The 25,827-nt window shown below is 44.2% G+C and overlaps 2 protein-coding genes across 2 annotated transcripts in view; one reads left to right on the top strand and one right to left on the bottom strand.

The window, feature by feature from the left end:
- Nucleotides 1–711: 711 nt before the first annotated feature.
- GINM1 (glycosylated integral membrane protein 1) lies at nt 712–19,144 on the bottom strand (the record flags this gene model as incomplete). The annotated part of the gene is made up of 8 exons (XM_080700470.1): nt 712–823; nt 3,087–3,250; nt 5,813–5,943; nt 7,812–7,968; nt 9,679–9,830; nt 11,640–11,736; nt 12,555–12,614; nt 19,028–19,144. The coding sequence occupies 8 exons, from the start codon at nt 19,142–19,144 to the stop codon at nt 712–714; spliced, it is 990 nt and encodes a 329-aa protein (XP_080556596.1).
- A 1,808-nt stretch (nt 19,145–20,952) lies between these two features.
- PPIL4 (peptidylprolyl isomerase like 4) overlaps nt 20,953–25,827 on the top strand; it is a gene marked incomplete at both ends in the record, with an annotated part of 30,555 nt that continues 25,680 nt past the window's right edge. The window contains 4 exons of the mRNA XM_080700309.1: nt 20,953–21,022; nt 23,510–23,577; nt 23,663–23,727; nt 24,304–24,421. Coding sequence (XP_080556435.1) covers nt 20,953–21,022; nt 23,510–23,577; nt 23,663–23,727; nt 24,304–24,421 — 321 coding nt within the window. The remainder of the gene's footprint in view (nt 21,023–23,509; nt 23,578–23,662; nt 23,728–24,303; nt 24,422–25,827) is intronic.

The raw sequence follows: 25,827 nt of genomic DNA, 5'->3' as shown, positions 1-25,827 counted from the left end.
ACAAACCAAGGGCACCCTCACGTATGGTACTGATAGATTCCTTAATTGGTCTGAGACTTGCTTCAGCCAGAGTATGTGAAAGAAACTATACCTACACCGTGTGTACAGAATTCTTCGCTGAGCAGTTTCTATGTAACTGTAACCAAAAAAACTACACTTCTTTCTTCAAAAAGAAAAAAGTTTATTTTAGAGTGAGAACATGTCACTAGTGCTTTTAAATCCTCGGTGCATTCAGTATAAGAGGATACAATCAAATCATGATATACTTCGGTGATTTCATATTGAATCACAGTTGACTATAAAGGCACATTGTATTGAATAAAAAAATAAGTGTTAAGTTCTTGAGCTTTTAAATTAGAATTTTGTAAAGTGCTTTTCATAAAGTCACATAATAATTAAAGGGTAGAAATTTCGTTTGCAAAGGCACCTTGAAGTTATTGGCACATGGCATGCTGTCTTGTCTTTCTTTCCTTTTTGGTAACTTCAGTCTTCACATCCACTTTGCCTAAATTTTCCTTATGAATTCACGTGAGCATCCAGCGCTTTCATAGCAGATAAACTTTAACGTATGGCTGTAAAGGTCGATTTTCAGGCAGTCGGGACTTTGGCAATGTCTCTCTGCGTGAAAGGATTCATTTTTAATGATTTAACGTATATTCAAATGGCAAATCTGTAGACAACAAATCAGAGTCCATGATCTGAGGTGGCGTCTTAAACACATGTTTTATCTTCAAGAGTCTCTGCTGTTTTCTCAGAGCCACCTGGATGTAAATTGACAGCTGTCACAGGTACAACATGTATTTTATCCACCTGCAGAATTCCTCTGAAATATAAAATGATTAATTAGTATGAAAATTAAATAGTTTCCTCTACCAGCAGAGGGCTACTTCAAGTGTACAACTGGCTAAGTGCTTTTGCTCCTAATAGTTTATAATGGTTTTACAAACTGAGCTCAAGGTCTGCTTTAACCTGAGGGGGCAGAAAGGAGTACAGGCACGTGACTGCTTGGTACTATACGGAAAACAACGTTAGTCCCTAGAATTGTTCGGACCGGGCAAATAAGCCCAAGCAGCTTTCTAATAAAAATTCACCAGAATACAATCTTAGGTCTTTCAGACAGTACTTCTTTTTGTTATTAAAATATCTGATTATTGCCGGGCATGGTGGTGCACACTTGTAATCTCAGTATTTGGGAGGCTGAGACAGGAGGATCATGGTTTGAGGACAACCTCAGCTACTTAGTGAAGCCCTTTGCAACTCAGTGAGACGCTGCAACTCAGTGAGACGCGGCTTGAGACCCTGTTTTAAAATAAGAAAAACAAGTCGGGTGTGGTGGCGCATGCTTGAAATTCCAGTCCTTGGCTGGGTGTGGTGGCGCATGCTTGTAATACCCGCACTTGGGAGGTGGAGACAGGAGGATCATGTAGGTTCGAAGCCAGCCTCTCTGGCTTAAGAGACCTTGTTTCCAAAAATATATATAAAATAGGTCTGGGAGTGTAGCCCAGAGGTAGAAGGGTTCCATTCCCAGTACCACCAAAAAAAAAAAAAAAAAAAAAGACTAAAAACAATAGGGCTGGGGTTGAAGCTTGGAGGAACAATGCCCCTGGGTTTCATCCCTAGTGGAACAATGCCCCTGGGTTTCATCCCTAGTACCGCAAAACAAAACAAAACAAAAATAAAACAAAACAAAACAAAAATAAAACAAAACAAAACAAAAATAAAATAGGGCTGGAGATATAGCTCAGAGGTAGAAAACTCTGGGCTCAAACTCTGGGCTCAATCCCCTGTGCCAGCAATGGAGTTCTTCTGTTGATTTCTTATACACACTGCTCTTTCCATTACACACATTTATCTCCTTTCCCCAATTAGACTTTAAGTTCTTAGAGAAAACATCTTAATCACATTTGACTCTCAAAATTTTGTTTCTTGTATGTATGGTACTGGTGATTGAAACCAGGAGCAGTCTACCTCTGAGCTATACCCCCAATACTTTTTTTTTTTTTTTTTTGGCAGTACTGCGGATGGAACCCAGGGGCATGCTACCTCCGAGCTATACCCCAAACCCTATTTTTTTTTCTTTATTTTGAAGCAGGGTCTCACTAAGTTGCAAAGGGCCTCACTAAGTAGCTGAGGCTGTCTGCGAACCACAAATGTCCTGTCTCAGCTTCCCAAACACTGGGATTACAAGCGTGTGTCACCACACCTGGCTTAATTTTTATATTTTCTACTACTCTGAAATATAGAAAGCAGCTATGTGGCTGGTTGGTTTATAGACAGCTTTAACCACTTAGGCCCTTTGCAACTCAGCGAGACCCTTATTCAAAATAAAGAATAAAAACAGGGCTGGGATGTAGCTTGAAGGTAGAACGACCCTGAGTTCCATCCCCGTACTGCAAAAATAAAATATAGAAAGCATTAATCACTTTTTTTTTTTTTTTTTTTTTGCAGGTCTGGGGATGGAACCCAGGGGCATTCGACCTCCGAGCTACACCCCTGCCCTATTTTTTTATTCTTTATTTTGAAATCGGGTCTCACTGAGTTGCAGAGGGCCTCAGTATCCCAAATGCTGAGATTACAAGCGTGCGCCACCACGCCCGGCTATAACTCATTTTTTAATAATTAAAAATATTAATGTTGCCGGGCGTGGTGGCGCACGCTTGTAATCCCCGCGCTTGGGAGGCAGAGACAGGAGGATCGCGCAGGTTCGAAGCTAGCTGCGCGCGCTGGCTTAGGAGACCCTGTTTCCAAATAAAAAATGTAAAAATAGGTCTGGGAGTGTAGCCCGGAGATAGAAGGGCTTCCAGGAACCCCAGTACCACCAAAAAAAAAAAAAAAAAAAAAAAATTAATGTTTTGGGCCGGGCGTGGTGGTGCACGCTTGTCATCCCCGCGCTTGGGAAGTGGAGACAGGAGGATTGTGTGGTTCGAAGACAGCCGCGCTGGCTTAAGAGACCCTGTTTCCAAATAAAAATATAAAAATAGGTCTGGGAGTGTACCCTGGAGGCAGAAGGGTTTCCAGGAACCCCAGTACCACCAAAAATAAATAAATAAAAAAGTTAATGTTTCAAAACATTAAGAAATACTTACTTGTATTCAGACATTGGGCAAAGCACCTTTAAGATGGTTATGACCCCAGCAGCTCCTACAGCTCCAACCACCATGACGTTCAAAAGCATGAAGAACACTGGGAAGACACTGCTCCAGAACCGACACAGGTTTTTTCTGAACTTTTCCATCCACTGACACATGACCTGAAAAAGTAGTCTGATTAGAGATGCAAGTTCCATAAACTTTATATTTTTAAATCTCTTCATATTTTAGTTGTGGGGTAATGGAGTACTCTTTTGTTTGTGGTAGTGGTTACATGAGTGTCAAGCTGAGGGCGTAGCTGCGTGGTAGAATGCTCCCCTAGCTTGGACAAGGCCGAGGTTCGATTCCTAGCACCACCACAACAAAACCAAAAAACTAATAGTATATTTTAAAGAAGGGCAAGTGTGTGTGTGTGTGTGTGTGTGTGTGTGTGTGTGTTCCTGGGTATGGAACCCAGGGGCACTCTACCTCTGAGCTATACTCCAACCCTGTTTTGTTTTGTTTTTATATTATTATTCTTTCTTTTGAAACAGGATCTCACTGAGTTGCAAAGGGCCTTACTAAGTAGCCGAGGCTGTCCACAAACCGCGATCCTTCTGCCTTGGCCTCCCAAGTGCTGGGATTACTAGCGTGTGCCACCACCCCACACCCGGCTAAGAATTGCAATTTATTTAAAAATGTTCCTAAATTGTTATTTACAATCTGTTGGGTGGGGGGGGGATAGTCTTAATAAGTAATCACACACTGGCCTTGAATTCTGTAATCTTCCTATCTCTGTCTCCCAAATACTGGGATTACAGGCATGTGCCACCATACCCAGCTAAATTACTTGCAATCTTAAAAATTATGTTTCAAAAATACAGGCACAGAGATGTTAATATCCTTTAAAATTATTCATACTGGACTGAGCATGATGGTGCACCTCTATAATCCCAGTACTGGTATGCTGACACAGGAGGATTGTAGGCTTGAGACCAACTCACAATAACTTCGGAACATCCTGTTTTAAATTAAGATAGGGCTGGAGTTCTAGCTCAGAGACAGAACGTCCCTAGGTTCAATCCTCGGTACCACAAACAATTTTTAAAAAATTATTTACACTCCTGTCTAACCACAAAATCAAGTTAAAAAATGCTAATTGAAAGGGGAATAGTTGGGCTTGTCACTTTAAACAGAATGGACCTGAGTCAACTATTTCAAGTGGCTGGAGGACAAGAGACAAATTTACAGTAGCTTTTAGGACAGGTGGCAAGCTCACTGTGTACAAAATGTTCCTATACTTTAAAGAGAAAGGAAAAAACCTAGAGGCACTAATGGCAGGGTATGAAGACAGACAGACGGAGAAGTCTGCTGGGGTTGACCTGCTGCAGCGCAGTCGGACAGGTGGCGGTGCCTCCTGCAACTCCAAAAAGCAATTCTGCTTCAGTGAGAACTTCTTAGAGGCCAACCAGAGATTCCACTCATCGAAATGGAAATTATTTTGGGTTAAGGGGGCTAAATGTGCAGAGATATCAGGATATTACCTAAACTGTGAATATCTTCCTAGTTAGCAGTATGAATGTCATGGGTAAAATGAGTATTTAGTAGATGCCAATGAATTTTTTTTTTTCTTATTTTTTTTCTTTTTTTTGTGGTGCTGGGAATAGAACCCGGTACCTCTACCTCTGGGCTACATTCCCAGACCTATTTTAAACTTTATTTTGAAACAGGGTCTCACAAAGTTGCTGAAAGCCTCACCAAGTAGCTGAGGCTGGCTTCGAACCTGTGCGATCCTCCTGTCTCAGCCTCCCAAGCACGGGGATTACAAGTGTGCGCCACCACGCCTGGGTACCAATGCATATTTACATGTATTACTAATCTTCTTTGTTTTGGCACTGAGGACTGAACCCAGGAGCAATCTACCTCCAATCCACATCCCCAGGCCTCTCTGTCTGTCTGTCTATCTATATATCTATCAATCAGTCATCTATGTGGTACTGAAGACTAAACCCAGGGCTATTCTACCTTTGAGCTATACTCCCAGCCTTATTTTTATTTATTTAAAAGTTGCTGAGAGCCTCAGTAAATTGCTGATTCTAGCTTCGAATCTGTGATTCTCCGGTGTCAGCCACCCATGTATTGATGTTACTGGTGTGCACCACCACACCTAGCCCTATTTTACTTTTTATTTTGGAACAGGATCATGCCAAGTGCTGAGGATCTGAGTTATGTAATACCAATATTATTTAACCCTTACAAATTAAATATTTCACACTACTTTACAGATTAACACAGATAAAGAAACAGGTTAGTGATGTTAAGAATTTGTCCAGGGTCATGCCACTAGTAAATGGAGACCAGGTTTCAAATCTAGGCAGTCTTGACTCCAAAAATTACACTTTTCACCACCTGTGCTCGATCACTGTGCCTGATCCTGAGGGCACAAGGCATCTGTGTGTACAAAAGTACTAGCTGCACAAAAGAGAAATGGGAATATAAGAATTTGGGAACTGAAAACCCCTAACCAAATGAAACCCAATGCCTTGATAATCATGATCTGAATATATTATTACTGAATGAGGCTTAAAGACAGGAGCACCTAGAAGCAGCACATTAAAATCAAGGTAAACCCATTACTGACAGTGCTCTAAGGTTCTGATCCTCATGGTTCCACCTCATTTAAATGTTATATCTTCTTCACCATAACCATCACTGCTTATGATGACATCGAACACTCTACTCACCTTATATGAGGATGGAGGCTCTGCTCTGAGAGGAGTCTCGGGTAACTTGCCGGGTAGAGCGTCTTCCTCTATTGTGGTTTCCACATTCCTGACCAGATACTGGCTGGTGGTCTGCACTGAGCCAACACCTTCTACGAAGGAGGAAGGGCGGGTTGCCAAGATGCCAGCAGCAGGCTGCCGTCCCTCCTCCAAGTCCTAGATCATTATGCCCACAACGTTTACAACAGTAAGCGCGTCTCTTTCACCATGAGAGGAAAAAAATATTGTATTGTTCACTGAGTTAAGCACCAGAAAGGAGACACACCCTCAGACACTCATAAGGACACTCTATGTGACACTCTGTCACATAGAAAGCCTAAATTTTTTCTCCTCCTATTTTTTTTTCTTTTTTATGCTGGGGGTTGAACCCACAGGCATTCTGCCTCGAAGCTATACCCCCAACCCTACTTTAGTTATTTTGAAATAGGGTCTCAGCAAGTTCCAAAGTGCCTCGCCAAGTAGCTGAGGCTAGTTTTGTATCCGTAATCCTCCTGTCTTAGCCTCCCAAGTACTGGGATTACAAGCGTGTGCCACCATGCCCAGCACACACACAAAAAAAAACCCTAAATTTTAAAAGTTCCATTGCAGTGGAAAAATAAATCCTTCCTCTAAATGAACCTTTAGAATATATATTTTGTTATGAGTACTCAGAGTGAGAATGGGTAATTACTAAAAGATGTCACTATGCAGGTAGCATTGATCATATCCTACTAACGCTCAAAACAGACTCCAAAGTTCATATAAAGTAATACATATTATGAGGCTTTTTTTTGTAATGCTGGAGATCAAACCTAGGGCATCATGCAAGCTAGGCAAGTGCTCTACCCCTGAGCTATACCCTCAGCCACTGAAGTACTTTTTTTTTTTTTTTTTTGTGGAGCTGGGGATGAAACCCAGGGGCATTCTACGTTTGAGCTACACCCCCAGCCCTAGTTTTTTATTTTTATATTTTGAAACAGAGTCTTGCTGAATTGCAGAGGGCCTCACTAAGTAGCTGAAGCTGTCCTCGAACCTTGATCCTCCTCTCTTAGCCTCCCAAATGCTAGGATTACGAGAGTGTGCCACCACACCTGGCTTCCATAAAGTACTTTTAAAGAAGCTAATTTTCAAATATACTAAGTATAATTAAATATATGTTGCAGCTTTTACAAATAATATAAAAATTACAAAGATCAAGAGTACATAGCCAGAGCTGGGCATGGTGGCACACTCTTGAAATCCCAGCATTTGGGAGGCTGAGACAAGAGGATCCTGGTTTGTGGACAGCCTCAGCTACTTAGTGAGGCCCTCTGTAACTTAGTGAGACCTTGTTTCAAAATACAAAAATAAAAAACAGGGCAGGGGGTATAGCTCGGAGGTCAAATGCCCCTGGGTTCCTTCCCCAGACCTGCAAAAAGACACACACACACAAAAAAAAGAGTACATGGCCAGGCATAGTGGTACATCCTATAATCCCAGTACTTGGGATCACAAATTCGAAACCAGCCTGGGCAAATGAGTGAGACCCTGTCTCATAAAATAAAAAGGGTTGTGGGTGTAGCTCAGTGGTAGAGTGCCCCTGGGTTCAATCCCCAGTTGTGTGCACATGCACACACATACGCACACATACACACACACGCAAACACATACACATAAGCTACCAATTAAAGAAATTATTTCCTTAATATTATATTATATTTTATTTTATTTATTTATTTATTTATTTATTTATTTATTTATTTATTTATTTATTTATTTATTTGTGGTACTGGAGTTCCTGGAAGCCCTTCTACCTCCGGGCTACACTCCCAGACCTATTTTTACATTTTTATTTGGAAACAGGGTCTCCTAAGCCAGCGCGCGCGGCTGGCTTCGAACCTGCGTGATCCTCCTGTCTCTGCCTCCCAAGTGCGGGGATGACAAGCGTGCGCCACCACGCCCGGCTTTCCTTAATATTTTAAATAACAGTCTTTTAAGTTACCTTTTTTAGAGAGGTTGGGAAGGGTAAATAAAATGTCACTGTCTCGGGAAACAGAATACAGCATGCTTTCTTCCAAAGGAAGGGTGTAGTTTGAATGTCTGAGGATTCCCTGCTTCTTTACTAAAATATCAACTTCAGTAACATCCTTTTGCTGAGCCTGTGAATAGAAAATAAATATCTTTCATTTTGTACATATTATGAGGCTTTTTTTTTTTTTGTAATGCTGGGGATCTACCCCTGAGCTATACCCTCAGCCCCCAAAGTACGTTTTTGTTTTTGTTTTTTTTTTGGGGGGGTAGATAGAACTGGGGATGAAACCCAGGGGAATTAATTCAACCTACTTTTTATTTAAAACCCTACTTTTTACTTTTTATTTTTTATTTTGAAACAGGATCTCACTGAGTTGCAAAGTTTTGCAGTGGCCCAGTACATAAGAAAAAAATTTTTTTTTTGCAATACCGGAGACTTCATTCTACCTTTGAGCTACTCTCCCAGCCCTATTTTATTTATTTTGAAACAGGGTCTCACTAAGTTGCGGATGGCCTCACTGAGTAGCTGAGGTGGCTGCGAACCTGTGATCCTCCTGTCTCAGCCTCCCAAGTATTGGGATTACAAATGTGCACCACCACGCCCAGCCAACACACCAGAATTTAAAAGTGAATTGTCCTCCAATTGCTATAATAATTTGCCCTATTCAGACAATTAATTTATTCCTTCCTTATTCTATTTTCTGGCATTTAATTTGCAACTTTAACCATATTCCTGCTTTAGAACTCAGTATTATAAGCTTAATCTCAGATCCATTTCATTTACATAGAGACGTAAAAGGAAAGGGTAGCTGAGCTGTGACCCAAATTTAATCTTCTCACTTGATGTCTTTGTTTAATGATGTTCATAACAAGTAATATAAACATGTAGGTATGAGTAATTTTTAAAAATATACTTCTAAAGCCGGGCGTGGTGGCACACGCTTGTAATCCCCGCGCTTGGGAGGCAGAGACAGGAGGATCGCGCAGGTTCGAAGCCATCCGTGCGCGCTGGCTTATGAGACCTTGTTTCCAAATAAAAAAGTATAAAAAATAGGTCTGGGAGTGTAGCCCGGAGGTAGAAGGGCTTCCAGGAACCCCAGTACCACCACCAAAAAAAAAAAAAAATATATATATATATATATATATATATATATATTTTTTTTTTTTTTTTTCCTAAGCTGGGCGTGGTGGCGCACGCTTGTAATCCTAGCATTTAGGAGGCTGAGACCAAAAGATCACGGTTCTAGGACAGCCTCAGCTACTTAGTGAGGCCCTCTGCTACTCAGTAAGGCCCTGTTTCAAAAATAGGCCAGGGGGTGTAGCTCGCAGGTCTAATACCTCTAGGTTCCATCCCCAGACCCTCAAGAAAAAAAAAAAAAAAAAAAAAAAAAAAAAAAAATATATATATATATATATACATACATACACACACACACACACACACACACACACACACACACACTTCTAATGCTATAAAAATTCTTTTTTTTTTTTTGGTGGTACTGGGGTTGAACCCAGGGTCTTTTCTACCTCTGGGCTATACTCCCAGACCTATTTTATATTTTATTTGGAAACAGGGTCTCACTAAGTTGCTGAGAGCCTCATTAAGTAGCTAAGGCTGGCTTCGAACCTGTGCGATCCTCCTGTCTCAGCCTCCCAAGCGCGGGGATTACAAGCGTGCGCCACCACGCCCGGCTATAAAAATTCTAAATGGTAAGATATAGGTAATATGAGGGTGACTTTATCAAGTCAGAAACAAAATAACTGAGGACTTGCATACCTAGCACAAAATTAAACTTCCTTAACTTCAATTCCCAGTTACAAGCACGCTCCCTTACTTGTTTTCCGTCAACTTCTACCACCTCTTCTTGAATGACGATTAGTTGCAAACTGGAACCAGAGGTCATAGGCCATTCATGAACTAAAATCCTTACCACGACAATTCCAAAATATTCTTTCTCCTCCAAACTTTCCAGATAATCATTCTTCACTATAAAAGAAATAGTGACAGCTTTGAACAAAAATTGCCCCGAACTGTTACTGAATTTGATTATTCTGATGACATTTACATGGAGCTGAAAACCAGTGTCACTGGCTTTCTTCACCCCCAACATAAATACTGCTTCAGATTCAGAAGGAGGAGGAGCGTGAGAATGAGGAGCTGATGTGACAATTCTTATAGCAGCTTGCACTCACATTTGAAGAGGGGGGCGTGGTGGCGCACGCTTGCAATCCCAGCATTTGGGAGGCTGAGACAGGAAGACCGCGGCTCGCAGCCAGCCTCAGCTACTTAGGGAGGACCTCTGCAACTCGGTGAGACCCTGTTTCAAAACATAGAATAAAAAATAGGGCTGGGGGTGTAGCTCAGAGGCAGAATGCTCCTGGGTTCCATCCCCAGTACAGAAAAATAAAAAAAGAAAAGAAAAAAGGAAATGATTGATGGTCTTGTAAGAAATACAACACTAGCAACATCTTTCCTGTTCTTTTACATAGGTTGCTAATGAAAAGCCAACACAGCGTAACTGTTTACAAGGTGGGCCACAGACACAGTCAATCCCATGTTTTAACAAAATAAGAGTATGCATTCATGCACAGTATCCAATGAAAGCAGGGGCCCAACATGAGTTGTGGGGTTCTTAAGAGTTTTTCTCAATCCTTCCCTGTAAGTGGTTCCTTAGTGTTGGAGGGGCAGGACTGGGAAGGGGAATGCGAGCGGCCTAGTAGTAGACAAGGAGGTAGGGCTAGCATCTGCCGTGCTGCTCTTTAGCTAGGAATACCCTCAACCCCATGGGGATGGGTGTAATAGTTGCAACTGTTTTTAGCGCCAATTCTACTCTAGTAAGGCAAAAAGTGCTGCAGAGAAAGACAAAGCAACACATGGCAATGAAAACCCCACGAAAGGAACATCTTAGTTGTTGGCCCTCAAACGCACTGAGGACTTGTTAGGGAGGCCAGATGTCCGTCTGAAGCTAGACCCAGCTGTTTAAATGGACTCTGCCGCCGGGCGTGGTGGCGCACACTTGTAATCCTCGCGCTTGGGAGATGGAGACAGGAGGATCGCGCTGGCTTAAGAGACCCTGTTTCCAAATTAAAAAGTTTAAAATGGGTCTGGGAGTGTAGCCCGGAGGTAGAAAGGTTTCCAGGAACCCCAGTACCACCAAAAAAAAAAAAAGGACTCTGCCGTTACTGGGCTGTTCCTTTTGTCTGGGATATCCCGACATCTAGCTCACTAAGCGGGTAGTATCAGGATGGTGACTATTCTCCTGCTCAGCCCCTCCCCGTCCAGCTGCACCACGCACTGCTTATCTCCTCCAGACAGATTTCACTGTGTGAGGCAACCTCCTTGCTCCAATGTTTCAGTGGCATCCCTATGAATCTTGCGGTAGTTTGACTGGTCCTCATCCTTCAGGATCCTCTTATTTTATTTTTTTATTTATGTATTTTTTTTTTAATTTTTTGTGGTACTGGGGGTGGAACCCAGGGGCTTTGTACTTCTGGGCTATACTCCCAGACTTATTTTCTATTTTATTTGGAAACAGGGTCTCATTAAGTTGTAGAGAGCCTCACTAAGTAGCTGAGGCTGGCTTCGAGCCTGTGATCCTCCTGTCTCAGCCTCCCAAACAAGGGAATTACAAGTGTGCCCCACCACCCCCGGCTAAGAATAGCATTTTAAACACAAGGGTGTTACATACTATACAAAGTACGTGTATCTATAACTTTACAATAACAACATATAACAGGATTTTTACTAACAGCATTATTAAAAACAGAATCTTGGAAATGACTTGGTACTACTCACCTACCAAAGTCTGACAGCTTATTCGGGTTACACCACTATTTACAGGTAAGTCATTTACATACACCTGTCCATTCTCGTAGGTGATGTTAAGAACAACCTTAAAATAAAGCAGCATATACATTAATTTCAATGGTTTATTGCAAACTCTTCATGTCAAAAATACATTATCTAAATAAATAAGATGTGTCAATGTTCTGGTGTGGATGTGGTCTGTATGATTCCCAAGGATCCACCTGTTGGAGGCCTGGTCCTCAGTGTGGTGAGGTGGGGGCCTTCAAGGCGGGGCCTATGGGTAGTGCTTGGGTCTCTGGGAGCACCACCTTGGAAGGGCGGTGGAACCCCATCTCCTTATGGTGTCCTCCCTGGTCATATGATCACATGCTCCTGCCACTGTGGGGCCATCTGCCACAAGGCCAGCTACATGCCCTTGAACCTCCATAATTGGGCGCTAAATAAACCTTTCTTTATAAAGTAGTCTAAGCTGGGTGTGGTGGCACCCAGCATTTGGGAGGCTGAGATAGGAAGACTACAAATTCGAGGACAGCCTTAGCAACTTTATAAAGTAGTCTAGCCCAGGCATTTCATTATAGCAACAGAAAATGGACTAGTACTCTATTTACTAAAATAAAATAGGTTAAGTTGGGCATGGTGGTGCAAGTTTGTAATCCCAGTACTTGGGAGCTGAGAAAGGAGGATCCCGAAGGTTGGAAGCCAGCCTCAGCTACTTAGTGAGGCTCTCAGCAACTTAGTGAGACACTGTTTCCAAATAAAACATAAAATAGGTCTGGGAGTGTAGCCCAGAGGTAGAAAGCCCCTGGGTCCCACCTCAGTACCCCCCCCCACACACACACACACAAATAGGTTGCACAAACTTGGCTACATGATATATTAAAAACACAGACAAAAGGGACAAACCTGTTCTTCAGATACACCCCCATCATCTTTCAGGACAGTTACATTAATTCTGATGCCATCCTGAAAAACAAGAGATAAAACTAGGCAATAAATTCTATAGAGATTACACAGGTAGTAAAACTATGAGGAAGGCTGGGTGCTGTGCAAACACTCAGGCAGGGAAAGACTGAGCCCTCACTGTTACACTTCAGAGCTTCCTCTCCTCTCCTCTGTCCCGAAGTTAACCCATAGCAGGAGTGTAAAAGCAATTAGAGCCTTACAAATATAAAAGCAATCAGAAGCCCTGAGATCACACGTGGCTCTGCCTGGCACTATTAAAGCTGCAAAAATAGCCAAAGCCTTATGCACTCACTTGCCTTTGGAGTTTGCACGCATCTGCAATCAGTATCTTTCTCTATGATTAGGCCTTGGTATATGGGTGTAAAATCCATATGCTAAACTGGGCGTGGTGGCGCACACTTGTAATCCCAGTATTTGGGAGGCTAAGACAGGAGAATTGCAGGTTCAAGAACAACCTCAGGAAGTAGTAAGACTTTCATCAACCTAGTGAGACCCTGTTTCAAAATAATAATAAAATAGGGCCAAGGGTAGAGCTCGGAGGCAGAAACCCCCTGGGTTCAATCCCCAGTTACAAAATACAAAACCAAACCAAAAAAAATCCACAGGCTACTTCAAAGCACTGGTCATTGGTAGATAGCGAGTACAAAAGAGACAGAGAAAATAAGAGTATTGGTACCTGCCTTTAGCAGCTAAGAGAGTAAATGGGGCAAGATAACACCACCTGCATGGGAAGGCCAGTTACTAACCCAGTTGACATGGTAACATAGATACAGAAATACAAGCAAAAACTGGATTTAAGAGAGACAGTCCTCCCACAAGGGGCAGAGTTGTTTTTTTGAGCTCTCCGGTGTCTAACACTCTGCCATTCTCTCTCCTTCCATACTGCTTTGTAAATAAAGACCTGCTTGAGCTGCAACCCAGCTATCAGTTCTTCAATTTTTTATTCCACTTATCTATTTGATTTGAGGAACAAAACTGTAACATCTTTGGCACCCCAGATGGGACTTGATAAGGGGCTTCTCAATGGTAGCACTCCAGGTCTCACCCCTCCCTCCCCTTCCCTGTACAAGTCTTAGAGAATAGAATTGGTAATTTAAATACATATGTAGCATTATTTTATATTTATTTATTTATTCCAGTACTGGGGATGGAACCCAGGGGCATTCTACCTCCAAGCTACACCCCCAGCCCTATTTTACCGTGATCCTCCTGTCTCAGCCTCCCAAATTCTGGGATTACAAGTGTGCACCACCATGCCCGGCTTGTAGCATTGACTCATCATTTTTTTTCTTTCTTTTTTTTTTTTTTTTTTTTTTTTTTTTGGTGGTACTGGGGATTGAACCCAGAGGCATTCTGCTTCCAAGCTACACTCCCAGCCCTATTTTTTATTCTTTATTTTAAAACAGGGTCTCACTAAGTTGTGGAGAGCCTCACTAAGTAGCTGAGGTTGGCCTCAAATCTGTGATCCTCCTACCTCAGCCCCCCAAGTACTGGGATTACAAGCATCATGACCTTGCCTAGCTGTTACATTCTTTATGTCTCTGTCCCCCTTCCTCCCTTCTACCTGATGTTATCCTTGCTTCTCGTTTTCTATCTAGTGTCACATATGAGAGAAAAGATAAAACCATTCATATTTGGGGCTAATTTTACTTAGTATAATAATCTTGAGTTCCATCCATTTTCCTGCACATGACATAATAATGTTCTTCTCTATGGCTGGGTAAAATTTTATTGTATGTATCTCAGTTTTGTGACCCATTCCTCTGCTGATTGGCATCTGGGCTGGTTCCGTGGTTTGGCTATCGTGACTTGCGCTGCTATAAACATGGCTGTGCATGTACCACTGGAATATTCTGATTTCAATTCTTCTGGGAAGATGCTCAAGGGAGGTACTGCTGGGTCATACAGCGGTCCCATTCCCAATCTTCTGAGAGATCTCCACGCTGATCTCCATAGTGGCAGCACTGGTTCACAGTCTAACCAACAGTACAGAAGAGTTCTTACTTCCCCACATCCTCACCAGCATTTATTATTTTTGTGTTCTTAATGATTGCCATTCTAACTTAAGTTAGAAAGAATCTCGGTGTAGTTTTGACTTGTATTTCCCTAACTGCTATTGATACTGAACATTTTTCATATATTTATTGACCATTTGTATTTCTTCTGTGAAGTGTCTATTTAGTTCAGTTGCCCATTTTTTACTATTTACTGATATTTTTTAATTTTTAAAATTTTTTTTGCTAGGGATGGAACCCAGAGGCATTTGACCTCCGAGCTAACCCCCCTGCCCGTTTTTTATTCTTTATTTTGAAACAGGGTCTCACTGAGTTGCAGAGGGCCTCACTAAGTAGCTGAGGCTGTCTGCAAACCATGATTCTCTGGTCTCAGCCTCCCGAATGCTGGGATGACAAGAGTGCGCCACCACGCCCGGCTATATTTTTAAAATTTTGATAGGGTCTTGCTAAGTTGTTGAGGCTGGCTTCAAACCTGTAATCCTCCTGTCTAAGCTTCCCAAGTATTGGGATTATATGCATGATCCACCATAGTTGGCAAGACTGACAAGACTGTGAGGTTGGCCGACTCCAGAGACAATTTGTGGGACAGGACTCATGCCATATAAGGCCTGTAGTGTGTGTTTAAGCTGACTCTGGTGCACGACCCAAGTCCTTTACGAGCGATTCCTCAGAACCAACCCCCTTCCTCCTGGCCCACCTTTCTCTAGAGTACAGTTTGGGTTAGAACCAAAAGATACTCTAAAACAAATGACTCAGTAAGCCATCCAGTTGGAAGCTAAGTTGTTTTGTGACCACTGTTAAGTCAAAAGCTCCTCTTACCAAGCCGGGCATGCGGCGCATGCTTGTAATCCCATTGCTTTGGAGGCTGAGATAGGAAGATCACAGGTTCGTGGCCAGCCTCAGCAGCTTGTGAAGCACTCTGCAGCTTAGTGAGACCCCCTTTCAAAATAAATAAAAAATAGGGCTGGGGGGTGTAGCTTGGAGATAGAATGCTCCTAGATTTGATCTCTAGTTCAAACAAGAAAAAAGAAAAAGAAAAAAATATTCCTCTCACCAAACTAGAGGGTCTGTTAACTACAGACTATTGTTCTTTCAATAGTCCGGAGAAGTCTCCGAGGACATTCTAAGAAATCTCCCAGCCCTTGCTTGTTAGCAGCGAACATACACTGTATCAAGTAATTTGCTGCACTTCCATGCATCACTTGCCTAGTAAAAAGTGAATTTATAAAATAAAGTTAACAAATACAAACACACTATATTTTCCAGAGAACAAAGTTCAGTTAATTTGGGAGGGAGGCCTAGAGGGGTGTACAGTGGTAAAGCATGTGCAAGGCCTTGGGTTCGATCCCCAGCACCAGTAAAATATATACACTTTGTTTTATTTATTCTATTTTGAGAGTCTGGGGATGGAACCCAGGGGAATTTGACCTCTGAGCTATACCCCCGACCTATTTTTTGTCTTTTATTTTGAAATGGGAACCGTGATCCTCCGGTCTCAGCCTCCCGAATGCTGGGATTACAAGCATGCGCCACCACGCCCGGCTACAAATATATACATTTTAGATCCTTCTGAATGACAACACTGCAGAAGGGACTTCCATCCTTACTGCCTCTGACACTAGGTGGGGAGCCAGGCCACAGGTTGTGCTCTGAGCACCTCTGATTGAACTGGAAGTTCCGGCTGGTGAGCTGGGGCCAGGCATGCCTAGAAAGTGGGTGGCGAAACTGAAGTTTCTTCCCGCCCATTTTCAGTTCTTCATTCATAGGCTGCCCAACTGGGAAACAACTGACACCCTAGGACAAGGGACTCAACACTTGATCTAACGTAAACAAATCTAGTCGGGCGTGGTGGTGCATGCCTGTCATCCTAATACTTGGGAGGCTGAGCCAGCCAGCCCTGGCGACAGAGCAGAACCTTGTTTCAAAATAAAAAGTAAATAAATAAAAAGGCTGAGAGTGGGAGTGTAGCTCAGAGGTAGAATGTCCTGGGTTCAATCCCCAGTACTACAAATAAATAAATATATCTGCCAGGTGTGGTGGCACATGCTTATAATCCCAATACGTGGGAAGCTGAGTCAGGAGATTACAGTTCAAGGGCAACCTCAGCAGTTTAGCAAGACCCTGCTTCAAAATAAAAAATGAAAAGGGATGGATGTGTACCTTGGAAGTAGAATGAACCCAGGTAGAATGCCCCTGGGTTCAATCGCGAAACAAAACTTTTGTTTTTTTGTAGTCTGAAAAATAGGCTTATAAAAATTGAAAAATTAGCCACGCGTGGTGGCACACGCTTGTAATCCCCAGGCTTGGGAGGCGGAGACAGGAGGATCGTGCAGGTTCGAAGCCAGACACGCTGGCTTAAGAGACCCTGTTTCCAAATAAAAAACATAAAATAGGGCTGGGAGTGTAGCCCGGAGGTAGAGTTCCATCCCCAGTACCACCAAAAATAAATAAATTTAAAAAAAATGAGAATAAATGAACCTGCATTGCTAGAGGAAGATAGGGCAAATTTTCCTAACTTCCACCAGTTTTCTTAAATTTATATCAGGCTGGATACAACAATAGAGATGAACATTTGAAAAATTTTTAAATGTTGAAAAAAAAACTTAGATCAAATGGCTTTCCATATACACACCAGCTTTGCACACACCCAAGATATGATTCTTCTTCTAGCTACTCAGCATTCATTTAATATATGAAATTCTGAGTTTAGATCTGACCTCTCAAATGTTGAAGACTCACGAAGAGAGAACTGAAATGGTGAAACCAGTAAAAATCAGCCTACAGTGCAGTGTGCTTGACCATACAGCTAGTGATTTTTTTTCTGATTGTAGGGACACTCCCAAATGTGTCCTGGGTTCTTAAGTGACCATTATGAATCTACCTGTATCTTAGTACTTGGGAGGCTGAGACTGAAGGATCACAGGTCAGAGGCCAGTCTTAGCAAGTAGTGAGCCTCACCAATCTAGAGAGACCCTGTTTCAAAATAAAAAATAAAATAAAATAGGGTTAGGGGTGTAGTTTGAAGGTAAAAAGCCCCTGGGTTCAAACCCACGCAAAAATATGGGGAAAACAATGTCTATGTCTTCAGAACTTTAATATTTCATTTTTTCTTTCTTGAGGATTGTCCCTAAAATTCCCATTTTTAAGCAGATGCAACTGTGATAAATGTATAATTACACATGTAAGTGGTTCTTAGAGCTCGAAATGTGGCTCCTTGGAATGTGTCGGCGCAAATAAAACTGACATTCATGTTTGTTAGATCGTTTTTTTTCAGCACTGGGGATGGAACCCACGGGCATTCTACCTCCGAGCTACACCTCCAGCCCTATTTTTTATTCTTTATTTTGAATCAGGGTCTCACTGAGTTGCAAAGGGCCTCACTAAGTAGCCGAAGGTGTCCACAAGAACCACGATCCTCCTGTCTCAGCCTCCCAAGTACTGGGATTACAAGCGTGAGCCACCACACCCATCTTGTTCATCAGCTTTGTACATAGGGAAAGTAATGTCATAAATCTAAAGCATTAAAAGTAAAAAAATGACATTTATTGTTTCGGTCACCTCTATATTATTTACTATATTCAAGTCTTGACTAGTAACAACAACAACCAAAAAGTGTGCCTCCCTAGCTTCTTATTATTCTGGGAAAACTTGCATTTTAAATTCTTCAAAGTATGCCTAGCCATACAAGGGGGTGGGGGAGCACATACTAGGCAAAGACCAAAAGACTCAGCTGCCTAGGAATGCTCTGTGGCAATCCTTCTCACACTTCCGCTGACTCCAGTCACCTGCTGGGCCCGGGAAAACACTGCGGCCCCGCCCCCACGGGCGCCCGCGCGGGGTTGGGGATGGGGATGGGGATGGGGATGCGGATGCGGATGCGGATGCGGATGCAGCGCCCCGTCGCCCCGAAGGACCACTTCTCTGACCTGGGGCAAGGGGCCGAGTTGGGCAGTGCCAGGCCTTCAGCCAGTGCCCTGCTTGGTCCGGGGAGCCCAGGGAGGCGCTCCTTCCCCATCCCAGCCGGGCAGACTCAGGTGGCCTGGAAAGGCGCTCTCCAATAGAGCAGCTGCACACAAACAGCGCCAGGCCCGTGTGCCCGGCTCTACCCGGGAAGGCGCCATTACGACAGCCCGACATCTCGGGCGATGACGCCCTTGGGACGGCGAAGCCGGGCAGGGCGAGTTGGGCCGCTCTAAGAATCTCAAGTTGGACAGTTGGGACCGCTCTAAGAATCTGAAGTTTCGGGCCGAGCCTCGGCCACACCCTGAGCTGCCTGTCCGCCCCACGGCGCCCCCTTCCCCGGGCGAGCCCCTCACTCCGGTGGGGTCGGGCCCTGCCCGAGGATGGGGAGAGGCGTTGCCGCCCACCGCGGGCCCCGCACCTCCCACCCGGCGCTACCTGCGGGGCTCCAGACGGCGCGGGCTCCGGGGTGACCGGCGACCACCGCCCCGCGGCCGGCAGCGCCGCGAGCAGCAGCAGCCGGAGGGCGAGCAGAACCGGGGCAGAACCCTCCATCTTGGACTACCCGGGCCGCGGGAGGTGAGGGCGGAGCGGGCCGCGGGGAGGGCGGACCTTCCGGGGCTGGGGGCGGGGCGGCGCCCGAGGGGAGGGGCTGGGGGCGGGGCGGGTGCACCAAGGGGGAGTGGGGGCGTGAGCGCGAGGGAAGGGGCTGGGGCGGGCACCAGAGGGGAGGGGCTGGGGGCGGAGCGGGAGCGCGAGAGGAGGGGCTGAGGAGCAAGACAGATGCTGGAGGAGGGGCTAAGGCATGCACCACCACTCCCAGCAGAAGTCGTTATTGAGAGGGTGGCACACAAGTAAAGCACTGGAAGAAAGAAGAGCCACGTAAATAAATGAAGAAAGACGACCCAAGCTCAAGGAGACAGCAAGGAAAAAGTCCCCTGGGCAGCAGTATGCCAGCAGCTCAGCTAATGTCAGTTCAGGGGAATAGGAAAGAAGACAGAAAAAATGGAGTGGAATGCCAGATGAGGTTGTGCACACCTGTAATCCCACTACTTAGGAGGCTCAGACAGGAGGATTGCAGGCTGGCCTTAGCAACTTATCAAGACCCCGTTTCAAAATAAAAATAATAAAAGGGGCTGAAGGTGTGGCTCAGAGGCAGAATACCCCGGGTTCAATCCCCAGTACCAAAAAAAAAAAAAAAAAAAAAAAAAAGAAATGGGGTAGGAAAGGATCATGTACGGCCTATAAAGTATTATAGAAACTTTGGTGGCTTATCTGTCAGATCTGAAGTTACTGGAGGTTGGTTATATGTGTGGAAGTTGCCAGAATCAAAATAGTGTCATGCTAAACCTTAACAAAATAAAATTGGGAGACCAGAGAAAGGACTCTCAGGAACAGATGCCTTTAATTTAAAACTTGAGACTTTCCGAAAAACTTAACCTTGCACAGCTTTACACAAAGAATACCTCTGCCAGAAAGCCTACCTTGGACCAGTTCCCCCCTTGTTATTGGTCCTTCCAGCCAAGGATAACTGTTTCAAAACAACTCACTAACTTTCATTCTACCTTTTTCTTCCTTTGCCTCTGGGGCTATGCTCATGCTGTCAAGATTTGCTTAAGTATGACTCCAATGGCAGAGAGAGCTATCCAGTTCTCCAGGCCAGGGGGAGGTAAACATGTTGGGCTCGAAAACTCCCAAGAGAAACCAAGACTCATTTTCTGAGTCTTCAAAGTTAGAGTATTAATATTAACCAGCAGAAATTTAGGGGTGAAGCCTATTGTTTTTTAGCTGGTCACACAAAGGACTCTCCGAGTGCTGCTAATAACTAGACCCCGCAGTGGCTCGGGTTAGTAAAAGCAGCAAAACGAACAAAAACTCCTCGTGAATCGCCTTTGCGAGAGGCAAATTGTGAGTTTCGAATCTGACGCCTCTGACTGAGAGCTGCGAGAAGAGACGGATTAGGAAATCGTAGGACTCTTCCCCAAAAGACGGTCCGGGCAGCCCGCTCCGCGAGCGCCCCCTGGCGGAGAGCAGAGCAGGCCACTGGGAATGCCGCGCCGTTCTGGAGACGGGCACAAAAACGGCACCCAAATCCCACACCGTGGCCCTCGGGAGCCACAGGCTTCCGCGCAAGTCACCGAGGCCCGACCAGGATTTTCAAAAGCGCCGCGCGGGGAGAAGGACCAACAGGAGCGCCAGTTGAAGCCCGGCGGCCACGTCCTGGCCGAGCCGGCCGGAAGTAGAATCCCGGAAGGGGCGGCGGCGCTGGCGGATGACGCAACGCGCGTCGCGCCGCGTGGCGTAGGCGACGACGGGCCGCGCCTGTCACCCCCGGGGCTCGTCGCCTGGCAGGAGCCGACGCCATGGCGGTCCTGCTGGAGACCACTCTGGGCGACGTCGTCATCGACTTGTACACGGAGGAGCGGCCGCGCGGTGAGGCCCGTGCCAGTTCCCCAGCCCCGCGTCCCCTTCGCGCTCCCCGGGGGCGAGCGGCCCCGGCTTCGGGTGTCCGCCATCGGACTTTGATTAGCGGGCCTTGGTTAGAAAAGTTTTTGTTAGGAGAATTGGTCTGCGCCTCGGCAGCCCTCCTCTCCCGTCTCGTGTTGGCCAGTTGGGTGGGGGGCGCGGCGGTCCTTCCTTGCCTCTGGGGTGCTTGGGTGGGTGATGGGGGCAGCATAGGCAGTGACAGTGGTATCTGATGGCTTTACTCAAGAGGAACGCAACAAATACTGCGTGTTGTGTAATCGGTAAAGTCTGGATGGAAACAGGTAGGCTGCTTTGGAGCAGCGGGCGTGGGCATCGGGTCCCGCCCGGATGGAGGAACGGGGTGCCGGGAGGCGTGCACGGAGCCTGCAAGACGTCGGCTGAGCCCTAGAGGAGCCGAATGCCTTTTAGGGTTTGATTTTCCAATCCCGAGAGAGCGAGGCGGGAGCTGGCTTTAACTTTGTAAGTGTGGTAGTAGAAGCACATGTCAGTTGCCATGGAAACCAGAGGAGGCAGGAGTTCTTCCCTGGTGCGGGTGGGGAGAAGCGAAGCAAAGACTAGATAGAGCATTTGATCCGACTCTTTCAAGGACTAGGGGAAAATGAAGGTTTTCTTCGCCGTTTGCTTGGAGTTTTCAAGGAACGCAAGTGGTTTGGTGTGGCTGGAAGGAGAAGTATGTGATGGGAATGGCGGGCATGGAGTCTGGTAGGTCAAGCCCTGAATGGCTGGTGTGCCATACCGTAATCAAAGGCAACTGTGTGGAGAATGTATCAGTGTTGGATGTAGCTGGAGATCTGGAGAGATTGGTTGCCATCAGGGTCCAGCCCTAATAGAATGCAAGGCGTACCACTGAACATGAAACACGCTCTGATACTGTACCATGCGTGTCTCCTGCTACACTACTCTCCTCCCACTCTTGGCTGCCCCCTTCTGACCCCCAGAACACTTCTCACTCCTCAACAGTCTTTGCCATTCCCTTACTGTTGCCCCTGCTCCACTTTCCTATCTATCTATTATATTTATTTACTTGGTGGTACTGGGGGTGGAATCCAGGGGCTTTTCTACCTCCGGGCTATACTCCCAGACCTATTCTATACTTCATTTGGAAACAAGGTCTCACTAAGTTGCTGAGAGCCTCACTAAGTAGCTGAGGCTGGCTTCTGCGATCCTCTTGTCTCAGCCTCAGCCTCCCAAGCTCGGGGATTCAGGCATGCTGCCACCATGCCCGGCTATTTTATTTTTTATTTTATTTTATTTTTTTCAGTACCAGGATGGAACTCAGGGGCATTCTACCTCTGAGCGACACCCCAGCCCTATTTTTAATTATTTTGAAACAGGGTCGCACTGAGTTGCAAAGGGCCTCATTAAGTAGCTGAGGCTATCCACAAACTGCCATCCTCCTGTCTCAGCCTCCCAAATGCTGGGATTACAAGCATGTGCCACAACGCCCATCTTGGACCATTTTACTATTTAAGTGACACAGGGGTATTATTAGGTATGCCTCGCCTTGTAACTATTTGTGTTCACTTGTAAGGACCCTAGTTTAATGGAAGCTCTATGAAGGTCAGGACTGCCTGTATGTCTGTCTGTCTGGTTTCTAATTAGTGCCTTAAGAACTTGTTAATCTGTCTTTCCACGACTACACTATGAATTTGTTGAGAGCAGGTACCACAGTTTAAGGGTGTCTGTGATGGTATCTAGAAGGTGCACAATAAATGTTTGTTGGATAAGTGAGTTGGATAATTTCTTTGAGAAAGCTTGTGTTATTTTAAGTGTATGGATTTTTGTGAAGTATCATTTAACCAGTGCAAAAAAAAATTGTTCCTGGATGTTTGATTTTCTCTAATTTATATGATCTATACCTGTTTTCACATATTTTGTTAGATCCTTTCCCATCATATTGTCCTCTTTCGTTGTTCTTTTAATAAAACCAATCCAACAATAAATGATTGCTTATCCCAGCTAAGTGTCAATTTCCTGCATTATCTCAGGTGCCCAAAAAGCCAGAAAAAAGATAACTTAAAATATGTTGCCTTTTTAAAGGCTTATTGCCCTTTTTCATGACCTTGGATGTTTGGCTATTTATTTGTGTTTTTTTATAGTAACCTAGAGATTAAATTATACTGTGATTTGACTTGTTGAAAACTAAATCTGAAGCCGGGCGTGGTGGCGCATGCTTGTAATCCCCGCGCTTGGGAGGCTGAGACAGGAGGAACGCACAGGTTCGGAGCCAGCCCTAGCTACTTAGTGAGGCTCTCAGCAACTTAGTGAGACCCTGTTTCCAAATAAAATATAAAATAGGTCTGGGAGTATAGCCCGGAGGTAGAAAGCCTCTGGGTTCCACCCCCAGTACCACCAAATAATAATAATAATAATAATCGAAATAAAATTAAATCTGTGGATTATTCTAATAAGTATTTATTTACTTTCTCTCAGCCTGCTTGAATTTCCTGAAGTTGTGCAAAATAAAATACTACAATTATTGCCTTATTCACAATGTCCAGGTGAGTTTGTGGATATTAGTCATGTTCTTTATTACTGGAACCATCTAGAAAACTCTGAAACTAACAAAGAATTCTTATTTTATAGAGGGATTTTATTATACAAACTGGTGATCCTACAGGGACTGGCCGGGGAGGAGAATCTATTTTTGGGTAAGTTCTGTTACTATTAAGTCAGGAAAAAAATAATTGTTTCAATCTTCATTTTACTATATGGTTCAAATGTAGGGAACTTTTCTAAGTTTCCTAAATGTCTATAGCCAAAAGAGGAATATTTTGATTCATAGTGTTATTTCTGTAAAGAATAAGTTGGGCTAGGCATGGTGGTGCATGCCTGTAGTCCCAGCACTTGGGAGGCTAAGACAGGAGAATTGCAGGTTCTAGGCAAGTAATAATACTCATCAACTTAGTGAGACCCTGTTTCAAAATAAAAATTAAAAAATAAGGCTAGGGATATTGTCCCTGGTTTAATCCTCAGTCACACACACACACACACACACACACACACACACAGAGAGAGAGAAATAGATTTGATGAAGGAATTGAATTTCAATGGACTCTATGTAAATATACAAAATTATCGATGTGAATCTCAATATCATGTATAGGAACAGGGAGGGAGCAGGGTGGGCTCGAGGGGGAAAGGATAGTTGGTGATGCCATATATTATACTACTTCTGCATTTTGTCTTGAGAGTACTTATCTTTTATAATCTTATTGTGTTTTCAGTCAGCTGTATGGTGATCAAGCAAGCTTTTTTGAAGCAGAAAAAGTGCCAAGAATTAAGCACAAGAAGAAAGGCACTGTGTCCATGGTGAACAACGGCAGCGATCAGCATGGCTCTCAGGTTAGGAAATGCGTGTGACGGGAGCTTGCTCAGAAGTGAAGAACTGGGAGGAGCCTGCGAAGTGATTTTTTTTTAAACTTTTTATTTTGGTACTGGGGATTGAACCCAGGGCCACTCTATCTTAAAGCTATTCCCCAAGTCCCTTTTACAAAAAATTTTAATTTTTATTTATATATTTATTTTTTGTAATAACTGAGGATTGAATCCAGGGGCATTCTACCTCCAAGCTAACCCTATTTTTTATTTTTTTATTCTTTATTTTAAAACAGGGTCTCACTAAGTTGCTGAGGCTGGCCATGATCTTTTTGCCTCCATCTCCCAAGTACTGGTATTACAAGTGTATACCAGCACACCTGGCTATTCCAAAAATTTTTACTTTGAAACAGTCTTGCTAGGTTGCTGAGGCTGGCCTCAAACCTTCGATCTTCCTGTCTCAACCTCCTAAGTATTAGGATTATAGGCATGTATCTCCGTGCCTGTTCCAAAGTTAACTTTTTAAACTATTCATTAAAGAGAGGATGTAATCAAATATTTTTGTTAAGAGAAAAAAAATTACACTATTTTTTTGAGGGGCATGGATACTTGGGATTGAACTCAAGGTTGTTAAGAGGCTCCCTATGTTGCTGAGGCTGTCCTTGAACCTGCGATCCTCCTGCCTCAGCCTCCCAAGTATTAGGATCACTGACATGCACCACCAAGCCCAGCTCTTTTTTGTGTGTGTGATGCTAGGGATCAAACTCGGAGGCATTCTCTCTGAGCTACACCCCCAGCCCATTTTATTTTATTTTATTTTAATTTATTTCATTTCATTTTATTGTGGTTCTGGGGATGGAATCCAGGGGCATTCGGCCTCCGAGCTATACCCTCAGTCCTATTTTTTTTTCTTTTATACTTTATTTTTGAAACAGGGTCTCACTTAGTTGCCGAGGGCCTCGCTAAGTAGCTGAGGCTGTCCATGAACCACGATCCTCTTGTCTCAGCCTCCCGAATGTTGGAATTACAAGTGTGTGCCACCACACACGACTCTGTTTTATTTTATTTTTTATTTTGAAATGGTCTTGCTAATTTGCTGAGGCTGGTATTGAACCTGTAAACCTGCCGTCTCAGCCTTCTATATACTGGCATCACAGGTGTGCACCATCATGCCTGGCTCCAGCTCTATTTTATCTATATTAAAAAAAAACATAGCTGGGCATGGTGGCACATGCTTGTAATCCCTGAACTTGGGAGGCTGAGACAGGAGAACAGTAGGTTCGTGGCCAGCCTCAGCTACTTAGCGAGGCTCTGTTACACAAATAAAGAATAAAATAGGGCTGGGGTGTGCTCAGAGGTAGAATGCCCCTGGCTTCAATCCTCAGTTCTGCAAAACAACAACAACAACAACAAAAAACAAACAAACAAAAAAG

The sequence above is a fragment of the Muscardinus avellanarius genome (assembly GCF_963383645.1).
Source record: "Muscardinus avellanarius genome assembly, chromosome: 8".
Classification (NCBI taxonomy): domain Eukaryota; kingdom Metazoa; phylum Chordata; class Mammalia; order Rodentia; family Gliridae; genus Muscardinus; species Muscardinus avellanarius.
The sequence above is the reverse complement of the archived record's forward strand: the minus strand, read 5'-3'. Positions and strand labels throughout refer to the sequence as shown.